The following is a 19096-nucleotide window of genomic DNA, read 5'->3' as shown; positions in this document are numbered from 1 at the left end:
ATGGTGGTGTCAAACTGCATTATTTTTGCCATGCAGATTAAACCAGAGTCGAAAATACATAGGTGGGCTAAACTATAAATTAAAATGTAATTCACAAAATGAACAAGCTTTTTGAACTCACCATCAGGTTGTATGGTTAAAAAAACACACACCCAAAACAAAAAACTGGGGATGGGAGAAGTATGCTGGTCCCAAAAAATGTTTGTATGTGTTAATCAGGTTCATTCATTCAGGAATCCTATAAACAAGTTATACAGTATGACTCTTCATTAACTTGATATATCTGTCATACAGATATAGGCATATATGCAAACCTTACACCTATCTGTGAAGGAGGAGTTTTCAGCTGAAAATTTTCAGGATGCTTTAGAACTGTAATTTCCAAGATTTGGAGGCAGGAAGGAGAGAACCAAGAGAGTAGTACATCTGTTGTACATATGTATCATAAAGCAGATTTTTTTCACAGCTAATCAACACTTTCAAAACTGATTTAATATGCTCATGCGGATACATTTATTAACTCCATTTTAGGATATCTGAAGAATACCATACTGCTATATATAGAAACAGTGTAACCTCTAGTGATTTGACACACAGATACCCTCTAGTGGTTTGACATGAAACAACATAATTTTCTTCAATTGACTTCAAAAATGTAGTAACTGTATCAATTAGCTAGGGAAACTGATATTCACCATTACTTTGTTTTTATTACTTTTATTTAAAAATGCAAAACCAAGAATCTATTTTGTAAGATGCATTACTGAGGCAGGGGAAGTTGGAAATTACACAGTTTTTAGTTAGGAAATCTAAGGAAAAGCAAGGACAGGTGTAGCAAAAGCAGCCAAAGGATGTCATGCAAAGTCTGAGTAAATCATACTAATAAGACTTAAGTGAAAACTCAACAATATAAGCTCAACCCAAGTTTATGCTCCAACTACAGAGGCAGAAGAAGAAGTTGAAAGATTCTGTGCTGGAGTCCAGGGGGAAATTGATTATATACCAAAACAGAACTTCTTCTTAATCAAAGGTGAGTGGAATGCAAAAATAGGAAACAGAACAGAATAAAAGATTTTGGAAAAATTGGCCTAGGATCAAGAAATGAAGCCAGAGACCAACTGACTGAATTTTATGAGACCAACAGTTTGTTCATCGCAAACATATTCTTCAAACAACCCAAGAAGCAGCTGTATACATGGACATCACTTAAAGGCTTATTTATTTTTTATTTATTTACATTATTTATACCCCGCCCTTCAGCCCTAATGGCTCTCAGAGCGGCTAATATAGAAATACTTAATTGGAAGCATTCAGCATGGCAGGACCATTATTCTGTAGCACCAGACAGCTAAATCTGAGAACTAGGTAAGCAAGAAGCTGCTTATGTATGCTTGGGGTTTAGCAGGAGAACCTGGACACTTTTGAGTGGTCTATTTAAAATCCATGTTTTGCTTGCACATGTATTCAAATACTATCACATTTTCCATAAAATAATCTTAAGAGTATAAGAAGTGTGTTTCTGAAAAGCCCAGAGACTTATCTAGTCCAATACTCTATTTCTTCATTGTGCCCTCAGAGTACACCTATGAGTACTTTGCCAGCAGAGTGTCACTTGGAATGTTCTAGAGGTGAACAAGACTTTATGAAAAAACCTTCCTTCCACATCTCAAATGCATGTGCTCAAGCCATGGCTCTCCCATTTCCCACTCTCTTCTCTTTCAGTCAACATGGAAGAATTTTTGCAAGAACAGAGAATGGGTCATGCTGGATCAAAACAAAGTTCTCTCAGGTCCTAATCCAGCATCTTGTTTTCCACAGTGGCCAAACAAATGTCTGAGGGAAATCTATAAGAAAGAGCCATATCACTCTCCTCTTGTTGTTCCTCACCAACCTGATACCTCTGATCTGGGGTGTAATGTGCTCAAATCCAGGACTAGTACCAGCATGATGTTGTGCTTTGAGTGTTGGACTACAACTCTGGACACCATGGTTTGAATCCCGGCTCTGCCATGGAAACCTACTGGGCAACCTTGCGCAACTCACACTCTCTCAGCCTCAGAGGATGGCAGTGGCAAACCCCCACTGGAGAAACTTGTCAAGAAAACCCCATAATATGTTCACCTTAGGGTAGCCATAAGTCAGAAATGACTCGAAGGCAAGCAACAACAACAACAACAACAACAACAACAACAACAACGCACCGATAGCCTCATCCTTTATGAATTTTTCTAATTCCCTCTGTAAGTCATTCAAATCAATGGCTTCTTGTGGAAGCAAAGTCTTAATGCAAAGCATGCAGTGTGGTAATAAACTGTTTCATTTGGTCTCTGTTAATTTCCCATAATTCATCTTTATAAGATAACTCTGGATTCTAGTATTAAGAAACATAAAAGCACCTCTCTATCTGCTTTATATCAATCATGCAAAATTTCATCAACCACAATCATTCTGTGCCCCTTTTGCCTTTCCCCACATATATTGCAATCTTCCTTGATAGAGAAGTTTCTCAAGAGCCTTTTATTGCCCCTTTCTGCACTTCCATATTCTCACACCTGACTAGAATTGGTTGAAATGTTTGAGCTGCTCCCACAGGATATTCAACTTTTCATTTACCTGTGAGCATGAATGAGTGCATTAAAGGCTAGCCCATCGCTCCAGCTATTGGAGAAATCTTTCACATTGACATTGGAGTAGCTGGCAGTCTTACACTGACACCAGATCAGTAGAGCATCATTGGCAGAAAGGACATCAGCTCTGGAACCAAATTCTTCCTAGAAAGAAGAGAGGGGGAAAAGGGGACACAAAGTCAAATGCAATGGTAATATATAACTGAAAAAATATATAAAATTAGTTCTTAATCTAATACAGATTAGGTATCCCATATCTGAACTTCTCCACAGTAGCACTTTTCTCCAGCATTACATTTCGAATGAGTTTATTTTCTTAACAGCTTTCTTCACTGTCCACCTTTCATATCCATACACAGTAATGGTGAATACTATGGTTTTGACGATTCTAATTTTGGTGCCCAGTTGTATGTCTTTACTTTTTAGGATCTCATACAGTTCTTTCACTCCTGCCCTTCCCATTCTTAGTCTTCTTCTGGTTTCTTGACTGCAATCTCCATTCTGATCAACCTTTGATCCTAGGTATTGGAATTCTTTAACAATTTTGACTTCTTCATTGTCTAGAGTTGAATGTATATAGGTACTCCATGGTTATTATTTTTGTTTTCTTTATGTTCATCATTAGGCCTGCCTTTGTATTTTCATCTTTGACCTTCCTTAGTAATGGTGTCATATCCATATCTTACGTTTTTTAAAAAAGACTATGTATATTTGCATATATATAATGAGATCTCTTTGAGATAGAACCCATGTCTAAACATGAAATTCATTTCTGTTTGTATACATCTTATACACATAGCCTGAAGGTCATTTTATACACAATATTTTCAACAATTTTTGCACGAAGCGAAGTTTGTGTACAGTGAACCATCAGAAAGCAAAAGTGTCACTATCTCAGCCACCTATGTATTTTGATTTTGGCGTATTTTGGATTTTGGATTTCTGGATAAGAAATAATCTGTAAAAGGCCAAATAAAAACAGAGATTAACAGAGATTAGCTGGGTACTTTTAAAGGGTAAATTTGTAAATATCACAATCTTGTTAATAGAGAAGCTATTATCTTCACATCTGCATGTGAACTTCCTGAAGGCATCTGATTGGTCAGTGTGAGTAACAGAACTAAGAAAAGTTTCTTTTGGGGACTATAACTCCCCAAACTTCCAATGATCATAGCCACAGGATATGCTGCCTGGAGCTTATGGGAGTTGTGCCCCATGAGAATAACTTTTTGATGCTCTGGAAAAAGGATTCTGGACTAGATGGACTGTTTGCATTTGATCCTGCAGGACTCTTACCTTGTCAGCTGTGCAGTACCTTGCTCTGAACTATCTTCCCTAGTGTTTTTCTTTTCTTTTCCCAGATTCAAATGCTCTGGCATTATCCTCTTTTCTTCATTTGGACCAGTTCCACTCATTTTGTGTTGATCACATCCCAGGTATTTTTATCCTTACATGACCTGGGAGACAACCATTGCTTTGCCTTTTGGACACCACTCCACATCTGCCATCTTCCAGAAGCCTTTATCTCACCCGCCACTCTCATTTTTAACTACTCTAATTAACTTCTAATTAGTTTTTATAATATTTTACTGCTAATTAAATTTTAATAGTGTTTTAAGGGTGGATTAAATTTATTAAAGGTGGTTTCAGTTAAATCATAATATAGAGTATGTTTTGTAATGACTGTTGGTTCATTTATTTTAATTAATAAACAAGAATACCCTTTTCCTTTGTTTCCTTCTGAGGCTTTCAATAGACTCTTCTGTCTGTCCTTTACCACCATCCAGATTATTAAATAAATGTCAGCCAGAATCAGAGAAACAATGGCAACCAGAGAAGTTTTGTCTGCTTGCTCCTCTGTGGTTATCATATCTGCCAACTTTTTACAGATGAAATCAGAACATGTGTGACCAAACAACATCAGAGTATGGTCAAGATAGCAAAAGTTATTGAGGAAGAACACACAATCTAGGAGAGGCTGCAGCAGAGAGACAGGAAAAGGAAGAATTTTTCCTTCTCTGTAGGTTTAGGCAAAAGCAAATTACAGCAACCTCTCTGAGGTTGTGTGTTCTTCCTCATTAATAACTTTTGCCAACCTGACCACATTTTAATGTTGCTTGGCCACCCATGTCACTGATCTTCTCTGTGGAATATTGGGTGGTATGTCACACTACACAGATATAGCGCTATGATTCTACTTTAACTGCCATGGTAGTATCCTAAGAAATCCTGAGATTGCACTGTGATGAGGCACTAGAGTGCTCTGGCTGTAAATTCAAAATTTCCCTCCTTAAACTGCATATCCCAGGATTCCATAGGATGCTGCCATGGCACTTAAAGTCGAATCATAGTGCTATAACTGTGTATTGTGAAAGGGCGCCAGATGTTGATAAACTACAACTGTCTACATTCCTCACAACATGTTATACTGCCAGGGCTGCTGGGAGATACAGTTCAGCATCAATTAGAGTCAATTGTTGTCATAAGGCTGGGAGCAAAAGTTTTTAGCCAATGCATGAAGACAGATGCTTAAACATCAGAAGCAACAAGGATAAAAGTGCCATTTTACCTTATCAAGATGGATAAATTCAATTTGAAACCTGAGAATAATTATCCATATTAATCCCAGGATAAGGGTTCCGTCTCCATCTACAATGTTTTCAGGGCCAATGAACTTCACATGTACCTGCTGAATGGATAAAAGATGTCTTTCAGAGATTTATCTCACTATTATTTTATTGATAGGATTCACCGAAGTTAACAAATAAAGCAGTGCGTGTAGTTCAAGAGTATGTGGTGAAACAATGTGTGAGCAGATAAATTCTAATATTTTAAAACCAATATCCTGCCTTCAACTTGCCATCATTTTTACATATTGTAGTTTGAGATGAGAGATCCAATGTAGTTTAGTGGTTTGAGTTTGACTAGGAATCTGGGAAACCATAATTCAAACCCCTGTTCAGATACTGAAGTTCACTGGGTGACCTTGGGCAAGTCATACTCTTTCAACGTCAGAGAAAGGCAAAGCCAAACCCACTCTGAAGAAATCTTGCCCAAAAAAATCCTGTAATAGGGTCGACATAGGGTCACCATAACTTTGAAACTACTTGAAGGAATGTAACAACAAATTAAGCTGAATTGTAGCAATTTGGAAGGCACAAAAGGGGTGAATGATAGAATGATTATGTCATGAACTATAGTGGCATCCTGGCTTCCAGGGAGAGTTCAGGCTTGGGAGATTATCCCGTTACAAAAAACAAAAAAGGCGACTTACCTTTGCTGCTTTCAAGTCGATTACAGGATTCAGTCAGGTACTATCACAGTGAAAATGCCACTAATGCCGCCACCCAACTGCATCCTGCATAAAACCTAGCTACAAACCGCACTCACCTGGCCAATATGCAAAGTTGGTAGCTTCCCAACTTTGCAAATTGGCCAGCTGAGCGCGGCTTGTAGCCAGGTTTTATGCGGGATGCAGTCAGGCAGCAGAATCAGTGGCATTTTCCCTGCAATAATACCTGACTGCATCCTGTAATCGACTTGAAAATGGCAGGGCTAAGTCGCCTTTTTTGTTGTTGTAATGGGATAATCTCCTTGATCTGTTCAAGGAATCATTTGCTTGTCCTCTTGGCCATCCACAGTATTCTGACCACTCTTCTCCAGCACTGCATCTCAAATGAGTTGATTTTCTTTCTGTCTGCTTTCTTTGTCCAGCTTTCACATCCATACATGGTGATGGGGAATACAGTTGCTTGGACAAGCCTCACTTTAGTGTTCCATGTTACATCTTTAAATTTTAGGGCCTTGTCCTGTTCTTTCATAGCTGCTCATCCGAATCCTACCCTTTTCCTAATGTCTTGATTGCAATCTCCATTCTGATCAATGTTGGATCCAAATTATGGTAACTCTTTAATTATTTCAATTTTCTCATTATCTAGAATGAATTCTTGTAAATCCTCCATGGTCTTTATTTTTGTTTCCTTAATATTCAACATCAAACCTACCATGCCAATTTCATTCTTCAGTACTGTGTCATCTGCGTTATCTTAGATGGTTAAAGTTTTTCCTCTGATCTTCACTTCTCCTGCCTCTGAGTCTACCCTTGCTCTGTATATAATGTTTGCTACATTCAGCCAGCCCTCCTTATCCACAGATATTTATATCCTTGGATTCAACTATCCATGGCTTAAAAATATTCTAAAAATATATAAATTCCAAATTGACTTTGAATATTCACAAAATATTCATTTACTCTATCTGCCCTAATTTTGTTATTCTAAATATTTCCTTATAAATGGTCTGTGCTATCTTAACATAAAAAAAGAAGAATTCTATCTTTAATATACCTACTCACAATTTATATATTTTGTGAACATTCAAAGTCAATTTGTAAAACATTTATATGGAATAACTATTACACTTGGAAGTCATGTTTTAGTGATATGTTCGTAGTATCATTTCTGTTTTTGTCTGTATGAGTATTGCATGAATAATGTGTTTGTGTATATATGTATGTATGTTTATATTATATATATATATATATATATATATATATATATATATATATATAATTTCCAAAAAGCAAACCTCGGTTTTACTATTTTATATAAGGGATACCATTTAACTATGCCATTGTATATAATGGGTCTCCAGCATCCATGGATTTTGGTATCCACAAGGACTCTTGGAACCAAACCCCAGGAGAAACCAAGGGCCCATTATATAGGTTGAATAAGTGGGGAGATAGTATGCAGCCTTGCCTGATCCCTTTTCCAATTGGAAACCGTCGTGTTTCTCCATATTCAATTTCAACACCAGCCTCTTGTCCTGAGCAGAGGTTACACATCAGGACAATCAAAAGTAGTGGCACTCTCATTTCTCTGAGAGCATTCCATAGCTTCCCATGGTCTATGCAGTCAAAGGCTTTGCTGTAGTCAATAATGCACATGCAGATTTTTTTTAATTCCCTGTTTTGCTCCATTATCCATCATTTATGTTGTTAATTGTTTATGTTAATTTTACTCGTAAACTGTCCTGAGAACTTGTGATATATACTGCAGCATATTAATATTTTAATAAATTAACTAAAATCAATAAAGCCAGAATGAATAACCACCTCATTGCTGCATTACCACACTGTTCTGGAACTTTATATCATCCCACCCTATCCGCTCCAGAAATATTTCCCACCTTGGATTTGAGGAACTGGATGGCTTTGCTGTTGTTCTCCAGAAAATGAACCCTCATCTTGCCCTTGTTTGGCTTGGGTAGTTTCTCAGCAGACAGCAGCTCTAGCAGCTGTAAGAAATGAATGCCATCCTTCAGTTCAGTGTAGAGATCTTGAATCCTATGGTTCACCTGCAAAATTAAACGTTCAAAACTAAAGATAAAAAGCCATGGCTATTGACTTTTAACAGATGTCACACCCGGACCAACTAAATATCTTGGGCTAAATCTGGTGTTTGGAAACTTCTCTGAACCGAATTTAAAACAGCCTAGACAAGATTCTCCTCCAAATCTTTGAGAATCCTGGCTGGGGTTGATCGAAGCTGTAATCCAACATATATTGAGGGCAGCAATAAAGGAAGCTGAAATTAAAACATAACTTGGCAACTCAGACAAAACAGGTTTTAAATAGTTTCGTAATAAAGCACCAAAGGAATGGTAGTTGAGTGACACACACACACAACTTCAGGACTTCACATCTAAATAGTGGAAGGATTCTATGGAAAAACATAGTGTTTGAAGAAAATTCTGTTTGCATTGCAATGCTCCATCTGTTGCATGAAACTGCACTTAGAAAATATTAAAATGCAAATACTATATAAATTCACACTAAAATGCATCAGTACTGCTTTGTCCATCCATTGCTTATTATGCAGCTATACTGAATGAAGCAACTTCAGAAGTATCAGAAATTAAAAATACTATGTTTGATGTTATGCTTCAAAATTAACAAGAGTAAACAGTCTTTCTCAAATTTTAGGGGACTTGCAGTGGAGATGCTGACTCCACTAATTAAGTGTTTAAAATTTAAATTGGTCACATTTGGAGTAGTGAGGAATATGCTCTGTTTATTTATTTTTAAGAACCTTTCATGTGGAATGCTGAAAGGGATGCATATGAAAAATACAAATAGATGTTTTCTATTAAAAATCTGCATGGAACTAACATGGGATGGGGAGTCATATGGAATTAACAGAGCTGCTCATTCCTAAAGGTTGTGAGGAAAATACTTACAGCATGTTTGTAGAAAACATTGTTGATCCAGTTGGTGAATGTTTTCTTCTGCATAGCCATACGTTGCTCTTGCAGTTTTTTGAACTGGCCTTCTACATATTCTTCTTCCATGGTAACCTGAAAGGGAGATCCTTTAAACATGACACCTTCAGAAGTAACCATACACCACCTATCCCAACGTGTTTCCAGTTCTCCTGTGCTCTTGAAATCGAGAAAAATATGCCAGTACATTCAAGAAAAACTTTTCCTCAAATCTAATGGCACACATTCTTTCCTTTCACTTAGAAATGTAAATGCTATTGCTATTGCTAATGTAGACATAACAGATTGTACACATTCAGTATCTTGCTTACTGCTAATAAAAGAGTTGGTGATAGCTACTGCTTATTGATTATGATTAAGCTGGTGGCAGTCAACTAAAGGTGACAGCCAGTGTGGTATCATAGTTTGAATGTTGGCCTAAGACTCTAGAGACCAGGGTTCAAATCCCTGCTTGACCATGAAATCCACTGGGTGACCTTGGGCAGGTCACATGCTCTCAGGTTTAGGGGAAGGTAATAGCAAACCTTCTCTGAACAAATCATGCCAAGAAAACTGCATGATAAGTTCACCTTAGCATCACTATAAGTTGGAAAAAACTTGAAGGCACAAAACAATAACAACAAACAACTATATTGTTGAATATGTTTTGAAAGGATGAAAGAGTGAATAAGCTTCAACAACCAAGCTTTAAACCAGTGGAAACATGAGAAATAAATAATAAAGAGCTAAAAAGAAATTGTGATTTTTAAATAGCAGCAAGAATAATGGCCATGGTAAAACATGCTTTACGTTGATCTTTTCCGTCTCTTTCACTGAATGACGAATGTTGAATAGCTTGTGTTGGAATTGTGTTGTACACAAAATATAGGACCTTGAAGGATCTCAAGGACAGATCTGTTCTTTTAGGGTAGTGATTCTTAACCTTTTCTTTACTGGGAACCCCTTTTAAATATCTTTTGTTGCTGTGGGCTCCCAAGACATAACTCAAATCCTATCATTATCATTATCGTTATCTGAACAGTGAATCATTAATAATTACACCATCCCTCAGAAGTGCGGGAGAGGGAGGGAAGACTTTTCTCTCAATTTGGAGCTGCAACATGCTGAATGAATACTGAATGGCAACACATAGGCCCATCTAGCCAGCCTTTGTCTTGGAGCCTGTCATGTGGCCACTCTGCTGCAGGGAAGAGGTGGACTGAGCAGCCTTCAAGTCTTTACAGACTTACTCTGTCATGGTAGCCCCCTGATAGTTTGCAGACCACAGGTTAGGAACCACTGATTTAGAGAATGTAGTGGGTAAACTCAAATCAGACCTGATATGAAGGTCTCCTAATGCATTTAAAAACAATGGCCTAGCCCTAAATCTAATTGTCAGTAGCCTCTAGAATGGGTCCATTAAATCAGTGGGACTTAGGTGTTGACTAGGTGGATCTAAACACGCTGTAATTTTCAGGATTTGTTGCTACTGAATTCACATTTGGAAAAACTATTCATACGATGCACACAAGGACATGTAATGATTGCAACAAATCCCATTTCTTTTGTAAAAATCAGCAATTTTTGCAAACAGTTTAAACAATGTGATCTTATTTTTTTGCACAGCTTTTGCTTCTTTTCTGTTGTGTGTTTCCCTGTCATTTTATCCATTTCTGTACCACTTCTTATCCTGCCCACATATATTATCATAATTTCTATGAGATTTCTTGCCTCCTTCCAATTTGGCTGCATTTTCAATAAATTGGCCAGTTTCTGGCTCAAGCTTCTGAGCCATATATATATCACACCTTCACGTATTTTCAAGTATCTTAAATTCTTGGTTATTATTAATTATTCAGTATTCCAAAACAATATATTGGCTTCTCTGAATCTTGCTGCTGGTCTGAACTGTCATCTTGAAGTAAATCTAATCAACATGAATTTTTCTTGTGTTTTTCTTTCTTCATGCATGTAGTGACCCAAAACCACTAAAACCAGCCATGATCTCCACTCAACTATCAATGGTTCACATCCCCTTTATCAATGGAAAAAAGCCAACTTTCTTGCACATTCAGTAACACACAATAGTATGCTATATCCATTTCTTTCCAAAGAATCCTGCTTCTCACTGGTAAGAACGTTTCTCATGCAAGGACAGCATCCAATATTTAAAATGTATATTTCACCTTTATCAGTACAGAGAATAATTAGCACTATACCCCTATTTGCCCCATATATATTTACTGAATTAATTTATACCCAGTCTTTCTGTCAAAAAAGGTAATCAAAGTATAAGGTAAAGGTAAAGATTTTCCTTTTAACATGGTTGTCAAGTCATTCACGACACAGTAAATTAGCTTTCTTAGAATACAGATGAATAATAAAATCTTGACTAAAACCATTACCTAAAATTTCAGTAATAAAATATATAGCCAGCATGTAACTGGTTGGACCCCCCTCAATTTTTAATGGCATAAGCCTGTCTAGGTGGCAGAAAGACTAGTAGGACCCAACCTAATTTCCCATGTTAAGTAGTGGCCAGGGAGGAGGAGGCAAAATAACTTTTCAAAACAAAGGCATCCTAGAAAATCTGAACTTACCCAGTCTTGTAAAAAATGCCCTTTTAAATTCAAAAGGCAACAATCCACAGCAGTGGAAATGCTTTTGATCCAGAGTTATGGGCTTATGCTCAGAGTGAACTTTGAATGCTGCAGTAGCAAGAAAGTATTTATAATCTATGTACTGACTCCACACCTGAACAGGAAGGAAAAAGTTCATAAGAATATTGGGGTTAAAGGTTCTTACCAGCATGACATATCTACATTCATTCAAAAGCTGATACGCTATAATAGGCAAGAACCATGCTGGCAAGTACCATAATAAAGAAGATATACATCACCTACATCAAACTGAAATGGGAAGCTCCAAACACCACGAGACTCATAGTACAAAGTTGTAAATGACAAAAGTCATTCAAATAGAATACGTTTTTGTTTTTTGAAATGCCAAAAGCTGGAATTTTAAAAAGATGGATTTTTGAGCTATTTTACAGTATAGTGGGGCCCTTGGTATCTGCTGATGTTTGATTCCAAGACCATCCATGTATACCAAAATCTGTGCATGCCCATATTCCAATAGATGCAATGGAGTACTGCAAAACTGAGGCTAGCTTTTTTGAATTTATATATTTCTGGAATATTTTCAAGCCATGCATGGTTGAATCCATGGATAAAAAATCTGTGGATAAGGAGGGATGACTGTACTGAGCTTTTGGCTGTGACTGACTACCAACATCTATTCCAACTAAAAGGCTGGCATGAGCAATCAGCTGCCACAATTGCTGACTACAACTATATCTTTCTTTTCAGGAGACTTGCTGCAGGCCAGCAGCCAATGGCCTGAGTAGCACCACTGGCCCACAACCCACTGCTTTGAATATCTATGGTCTAAACTGAAATGTAAGTCTTAGCCAAATTAAACACTCAACTGCATCATACCAGCTCTTTAGATTCATAACAGTGATGCCAAAACTCACATAGCAACTGGATATAACCTCTAACAAAACAGGATTGCCCACTCTCCAGGCTGCTGCATCACTGACATGTTAAATAGTTATGTAACTTGGGTTGTGTATGAATGACCAAGGGTTGATACACTGGGGGAGAAGACAGTGCCCCAGTCAAACAAGAATAAATAATGTTTCATTGTTCTTTCAGGGCAACATAAATTAGAGCCCTATTTCCCCTAAGCCACCCTAACTTTCAACTTTATTCAAAACAGATTGATATTTGGAGAAATGGCTGCCTCTCAGTTTCTGGGAGATGGAGTGATATCATCAGTGATCTTTTGTACCCTGTACTACAGTAGATGTGTTTATAGATCCATAATAAACTTAATAATAATGACTCATTCCTTAAAGGGAAATTATCGATGCTGAAAACTTTTAATCAATTTCCGTGTAATGCTAGTTGTAGATAGTTTGCGACAATTTCTATCACACATGGGCTATAAGCTGTTAAATGGATCTGGATGTGAAACAAATGTCTTGTTACTTGCCTTCAGTTAAAAATATACATTTTTCTCTGCCTCCACAAAGATGATGAAAGGATGACAGCACTAGCAGACACAACTAGTAAGAGATATCAAAGGATCATACAATCATAGAGTTGGGAGGGGCCCCATGGGCCATTCAGTCCAAACCTGTGCTCAGTGCAGGAGTTTCAGCTCCAGTATCCGCAACAGGTAGCTCTCCAGCCTCTTTTTGAAGATGTCCAGAGAATGAGATTCCACCAGCTCTCAAGGCAATCGGTTCCATTGCCAAACTGCTCTTCAAGACATTTCTGTTAATATTCAATGAAAATCTACACTCGTGTAAAATAAAATCATTAGAGCTGGTCCTATCTTCTGGGACAGAAGAGAACAAGCTTGCACCCTCCTCTGTGTGACAGACCTTGAGGTATTTAAGGAGTGTACTCATGTCTTCTCTTCACCAGGCAGAACAATCCCATTATTTAATTAATGTTCATTCAACTATTGCTCATATAATTCAAGGACATAGTCATGTTAGTCTGAAAAATCAGTATGCAAAGGGATCTTGTAGCACCTTTGAGACTAACTGAAAGAGAGAAGTTTGTAGCATGAGCTTTTGTAGACTTGAGTCTACTTCCTCAGATTCATGGGGCCATATTTTTGTTCTCCATACCTCTTATCATCCTTGTTGCCCTTCTCTGAACTTGCACCAACTTGCATATATTCTTCTTAAAATAGTCACCCAGATCTAGAATGAATGAATCATCCATCCTGGACAGTGTTCTCTATCCTCTCCCCTTTCTGAGAAATTTGCAGTAGGTCTACATATGCACCACCATGAAAATCCCATTTCTGAATATTCAAATGTTCTGCAAATTTAAAAATGGGAGAGAAATAAACTTTCTCTGTCAACAAAAGTCAGTTAGTCCAAGTATTGTACTGGGTCCAACATGCTTTGCAGATAGGTGAAGTGTGCTAAAATCTGTAAGACCGGTGAAAGAAGATGATGGTGGAATGTGTGTAGTTGTGAATACCACAGGCAATAAATAATAAATAATAATAACATTTTTATTTCTTTCCCACTTTTTGCCAAGCAATCAAAGCGGCATACAACAAGTTGAAATACAACCGTATATACATAGTACCCCCTTTAAAACAAGATTAAACAGTATAAGATTAAAAATTACACATTAAAAAACCAACTAATCCAAAAAATAATCATCATCATGGGCAGAGTTCACTAGATGGGAAGTCTTATTCGTGGCCGAGTATTTTATTCCGGGAAGGCCTGCCGGAAGAGATCCATCTTAATGGCTTTTTAAAAGCTCTCTAGATTGGTAATTTGACGGATCTCATCCGGAAGGCCATTCCACAAATTGGGAGTGGCTGCCGAAAATGTCCTCTGGGAGGTTGCCGCCAACCTGGTCTTCAAGGGTTGTAATAAATTCCTCCCAGAGGACCTGAGTGTACAGGGCAGATTGTATGGAAGCAGGCGATCTCTTAGATAGGTTGGGCCCAAGACATGTAGGGCTTTAAAGGTGATAACCAACACCTTGTACTGTGCCCGGAAACTGATAGGCAGCCAGTGGAGTGACTTCAATATTGGTGTTATATGGTCACTCCTTGCTGTTCCTGTGACCAACCTGGCTGCCATATTCTGTACCAACTGTAGTTTCTGGACTAGGCACAAGGGTAGCCCTATGTAGAGCGCATTGCAAAAATCAAGTCTTGAAGTTACCGGCACATGTACTAGTTTTGAGGTCACCCTGTTCCATGAAAAGGCGCAACTAGCGTATCAGCCGAAGCTGATAATGGGCGCTCTTGACCATCACATTCACCTGATTCCTCATCTAAAGCGATGGGTCAAGAAGCACCCCCAGACTGCAAACACAGTCCTTCAAGGAGAGTGCGAGTCCCTCTAGGACTGGAGGTTGCAACCCAATACTTGGTTTGGGGGCCCCTACCGTAAGTACCTTCGTTTTGTCTGCATTCAACTTGAGCTTGTTTTCCCTCATCCAATCCATTACTATCTGAAGACACTGGTTGAGGGGAGAGATGCCATCTGTTGTTGTCGCTGATGACCGGGACATGGAGAAATATATTTGGGTGTCACCAGCATACTGATAACACCCAGCCCCATATCCACAGATGATTTCTCCCAGCGGCTTCATATAGGCGGGTTACAGACCGCCATAAAGTACGCGATGAGCAAGTATTAGGGTTAGGAAGGGGCGGTGCTTCCGCATCCCCCAAACCTAGTACGCGCTCTGCGCGTAGAAAATGGTAGCGGCCGTTCCACATGGCCGTTGCCATCACTACGTCACGACCGCGCCGCCTCCAAACAAGGCGGCGCGGTTGTGATGTATTGGGGCTGCGCCAGGGCGCTTAGGGCGCCCTTTCCGTGACCCCGGAAGGAACTCCGTTTCGGAGCTCCTTCTGGGTTTGTGTCGCTGGGCGCAGCCTTCAGACAGCTGCGCCAGCGACGCAGAGGAGCCCCTTTCTCCTCCTCCCCGCCGTCGCTAGGTGTCCTTGGGGCTTGAAGCCCCAAGGACACCCCTTTCCAGGCTGTGGGGAAGCGGCCTTTTGCCGCTTCCCCGCAGCCTGGAAAGCAGTGGATTGGGGCCTCGGAGGCTGCCGGTCTGGCAGCTGAGGCCCCGATACAGTGGGGAAAGGGGCGGGTGCACGCCACCCCAAACGGGCGGTCTGTAACCCGCCTTAGATGTTGAATAGCATCAGGGACAGGATGGTGCCTTGAGGGAGACCACAATTAAGCTCTGTTTTTGAAGAGTGACTGTCCCTGAGCATCACTTTTGGACATAATTTTGTAAATGTGGATTTTAATATGTTGTGAGCCGCTTTGATGGTCTTGTAAAAGAAAAGTGGGATATAAATAAAAGTTTTATTTATTTATTTTATTTTATTTTATTTATATCACCCTCTGGAATCTACCCGAGAGGAAGGAGCGGAATCACTGCAATGCAGTGCCTCCAATTCCTAATTCTCTCAGGTGTCCAGAAGGATATCATGGTCTACTGTATTGAATGCCACTGAGAGGTCTAGCAGCACCAACAGGGTCACACTCCCTCTGCCGATGGCTAGATGAAGGTCATCAGTTAAAGCTACCATGGCAGTCTCCACCCCATACCCGGTCCTGAAGCCTATTTGAAATGGATCAAGAAAATCGGCTTCATCCAAGACCGCTTGGAGCTGAAGAGCACCTGCTCTCTCAATCACCTTGCTCAAAAATGGCAGATGGGAAACAGGCCTATAATTTTTCTTGTCCAGGGAGGATTTTTTCAAGAGCGGTCTAACAATTGCTTCTTTCAAAGAGGATGGTATATGACCCTCCCCAAGGGAAACATTGATGATATGTCTGAGGGCATGTTGTCTTTTTTATCTTTCCAAGGATCTTGTCCACATCATCAGTACTCACTAGCTCAAACTGATCCAGTTTAATCTCATAAACGGGTTTACTGGACACCTCATTGGTCGATTTTGCTTCAACATTGGCGTCCAAATGGGCTCTTATCTGAGAGATTTTGTCTGCAAAGTAGTTGTTGAAAGCATCGCAGCAGGCTGTTGTTCGGTTAAGCAGAGGGTTCTGGGTAGATGGCATCATCGTCAGTTCCCTCACCACCCTAAACAGCTCTGCCGGACGAGACTTTGCAGACGCAATACAAGCAGACGAGGAGGATCTCTTTGCTGCTTTAATTGCCTCTCCATAAGAAAAAAGGAATTTCCTATGGTGAGTTCTGTCAGGTAAGAGTCCAGATTTCCTCCAATCATGCTCTAGTCGTTGTCCCACCCGCTTCATATTCTTCAGCTCTCCGGTATACCAGGGCTTCTGATTTGAGGCGGGTCGGAAAGGACGCTCAGGAGCGATTGTGTTGATGGCCTTAGTAAGATCGGTGTTCCACATATTCACCAAGGCTTCAACAGAATCATTGGCATTATCAACCATCAAACCCTCTAGAGCTTTCTGGAATCCAATCGGTTCCATTAGCTTTTGAAGGCGGACCATTCTAATGGGTCCTCCACTCCTGGTGGGACAAATAGTGGCTCTTAGTTCTGCCCTGACCAGGAAATGATTTGTCCATGACAATGAGGAGGTATTAACTACCTCCGCCCATGGATATGCTTGCTCCGTACTAAAGACCACATTGAGAGTATGACCCGCACAATGTGTGGGCCCAATGACCAATTGGGAAAGGCCCATGGTTGTCATGGATTCCATGAACTCTCGAGCTGCACGTGTTAGACTGGTCTCAAGTGGGATGTTGAAGTCGCCCAGGACTAAGAGTCTGGATGACTCCAACAGCGACTCCGAGACCAGCTGTGTTAGCTCAGATAGGGAGTCTGTTAAGCAACAGGGTGGACGGTACATCAACAGATTCCCTATACTATCCCTGGTCTTCAGGCATAGGTACATACACTTGAAGCGGTCCATCTTCCGGACAGGTATCCTGGTCAAGGTGAGATTGTCTCTGTAAACCAGGGCCACTCCGCTCCCCGCCCACTTTCCTTTACCTACTCCATGATAGCATACCCAGCTGGGAGAGCTTGATTCCAAGTGATGACTCTATCTTCTCCCAGGCAGGTTTCTGTGAAACAAGCCAGGTCGGCATTCTCATCCATGAGGAGGTCATAGATAATATGGGTATTATTCTTAATTGACCTGGCATTACAAAGGTAAGGTTCTGTGGTGTGGATAAGCTCCCCATCCTATCTTGGGTAACAGAGTGAACTGAAGGCGGAATCGCTTTCAAACATCAATCCTGTCTTCTTTTGTAACAAAATTTCACTCTGCTATCGCCATATCTTCCTTTGCCCCATACAGCCTCAATTGCCACTCCCGTTCCTGCCTCGGCCACCTCATTCCCCTTATATTCCATCTGACTTTCCAAGATGCCAGGCCAAATATCCCCACACCTACATTTACTAGGGCTGCAATTTTGTTATTATAGTTCAGCTATAAACTCTGCCCACATTTGTTCTTCAGAGGAGCTTTTGCCCAGCTGCTTCTGCCTTTACCTCTGCCTAGAGGGTCCCAATGGTGTGGGGAAGCTGGCTCTGGCTTGGCTTCTGTGCTGTGCTGTTCCTGAGGGGAGTGGTTGGGGAGGGTTTAAATGTCCCGCCCAGGCCATGCCCCCTTTTCCTCAGCTCTTTAAAAACATACAGGATGGCATCAATTAAGTTTAGACAATATTTTCTGGATGGGGAGCAAATGCCTTATATTTAAATTTTGACATAGGAACCCCAAAGTATCAAAGCCAAAGCACAGTATTGCACAAACTCAGTTTTTGCAAAGCACAACTCAGACATGAGTGTACACTTAACATTTAAAATGCAATAATGTCCATTTTCTAATTTCAGTACTAGATTTTCTATAAATTCTAACATACTGTATGTAGGAAATTCATCTGCTACAATATTCCCGTTTGGACTCGAGGTGGGAGCTCTTTACAGGAGTGAATAAATATAGAAACCACAAATATTTGTTCTAATTTTATTGAACATCTTTTTTTTCTAATACCATTACAAAAGAAATCAAAAACTGATTAAGAAGCATATACAAAAATATATTACAGTTTCTGTAATGTTTTGTGCATATAATCAAAGTGCAGCACTAATAAATTTAAAACTTTTAATAACCTTGTTATTTCGAGCCTTAAAGAAAAAAGTAAAACAAAATCTTATCTCGAGTTTATACCTGAAATATTCAACCATGGCACAAGGACTAGTCAATCTATGAAAAGCTGATTTCACTTTTAAGGATGTTAACAGTAATTAAATATAAACAATGCTTCAAAAGCTTTGATTAAATAAGGAAGTTTTTAATGACACTTAGAACTATTACATGGGCCTTCAACAACCGGATGTCCCCCAAGTTGCCTTGGGCTATAATTCCCATCACCCCCATAACACTGGCTAGCTGGCTAGGAATCATAGTTAATAAATATAGGGTTGGGGTGGCACCAAGGTTACATTCGAATGGGAAGACCACAATTATAGTGAGGCACACTTAAGCTAGGATAAACCAAATTTTGAATTTATTAGTTCAGGTTGACAATAACAACTTAACTTAGTTTGACATGAGCTTACAAAGTTCAACAACAAACAAACAAAAAAGAATCAAGGTGAGAGGTAACATCCCAGATTTAGCAACTTGTTCAGGTTTG

At 39.6% G+C, this 19096-nt stretch overlaps 1 protein-coding gene across 1 annotated transcript in view; it reads right to left on the bottom strand.

The window, feature by feature from the left end:
- SPTBN5 (spectrin beta, non-erythrocytic 5) overlaps positions 1 to 16938 on the bottom strand; it is a 163205-nt gene extending 146267 nt beyond the window's left edge. The window contains exons 1-5 of the mRNA XM_042460065.1: positions 16723 to 16938; positions 8868 to 9068; positions 7818 to 7985; positions 5197 to 5313; positions 2614 to 2771 (exon numbers count right to left, since the gene is read on the bottom strand). Coding sequence (XP_042315999.1) covers positions 2614 to 2771; positions 5197 to 5313; positions 7818 to 7985; positions 8868 to 9068; positions 16723 to 16938 — 860 coding nt within the window. The remainder of the gene's footprint in view (positions 1 to 2613; positions 2772 to 5196; positions 5314 to 7817; positions 7986 to 8867; positions 9069 to 16722) is intronic.
- Between the last annotated feature and the right edge of the window lie 2158 nt (positions 16939 to 19096).

Source organism: Sceloporus undulatus, chromosome 1 (genome assembly GCF_019175285.1).
Source record: "Sceloporus undulatus isolate JIND9_A2432 ecotype Alabama chromosome 1, SceUnd_v1.1, whole genome shotgun sequence".
Classification (NCBI taxonomy): domain Eukaryota; kingdom Metazoa; phylum Chordata; class Lepidosauria; order Squamata; family Phrynosomatidae; genus Sceloporus; species Sceloporus undulatus.
Note: the sequence above shows the minus strand (reverse complement) of the source record. Positions and strands in the feature narration are given on the sequence as shown.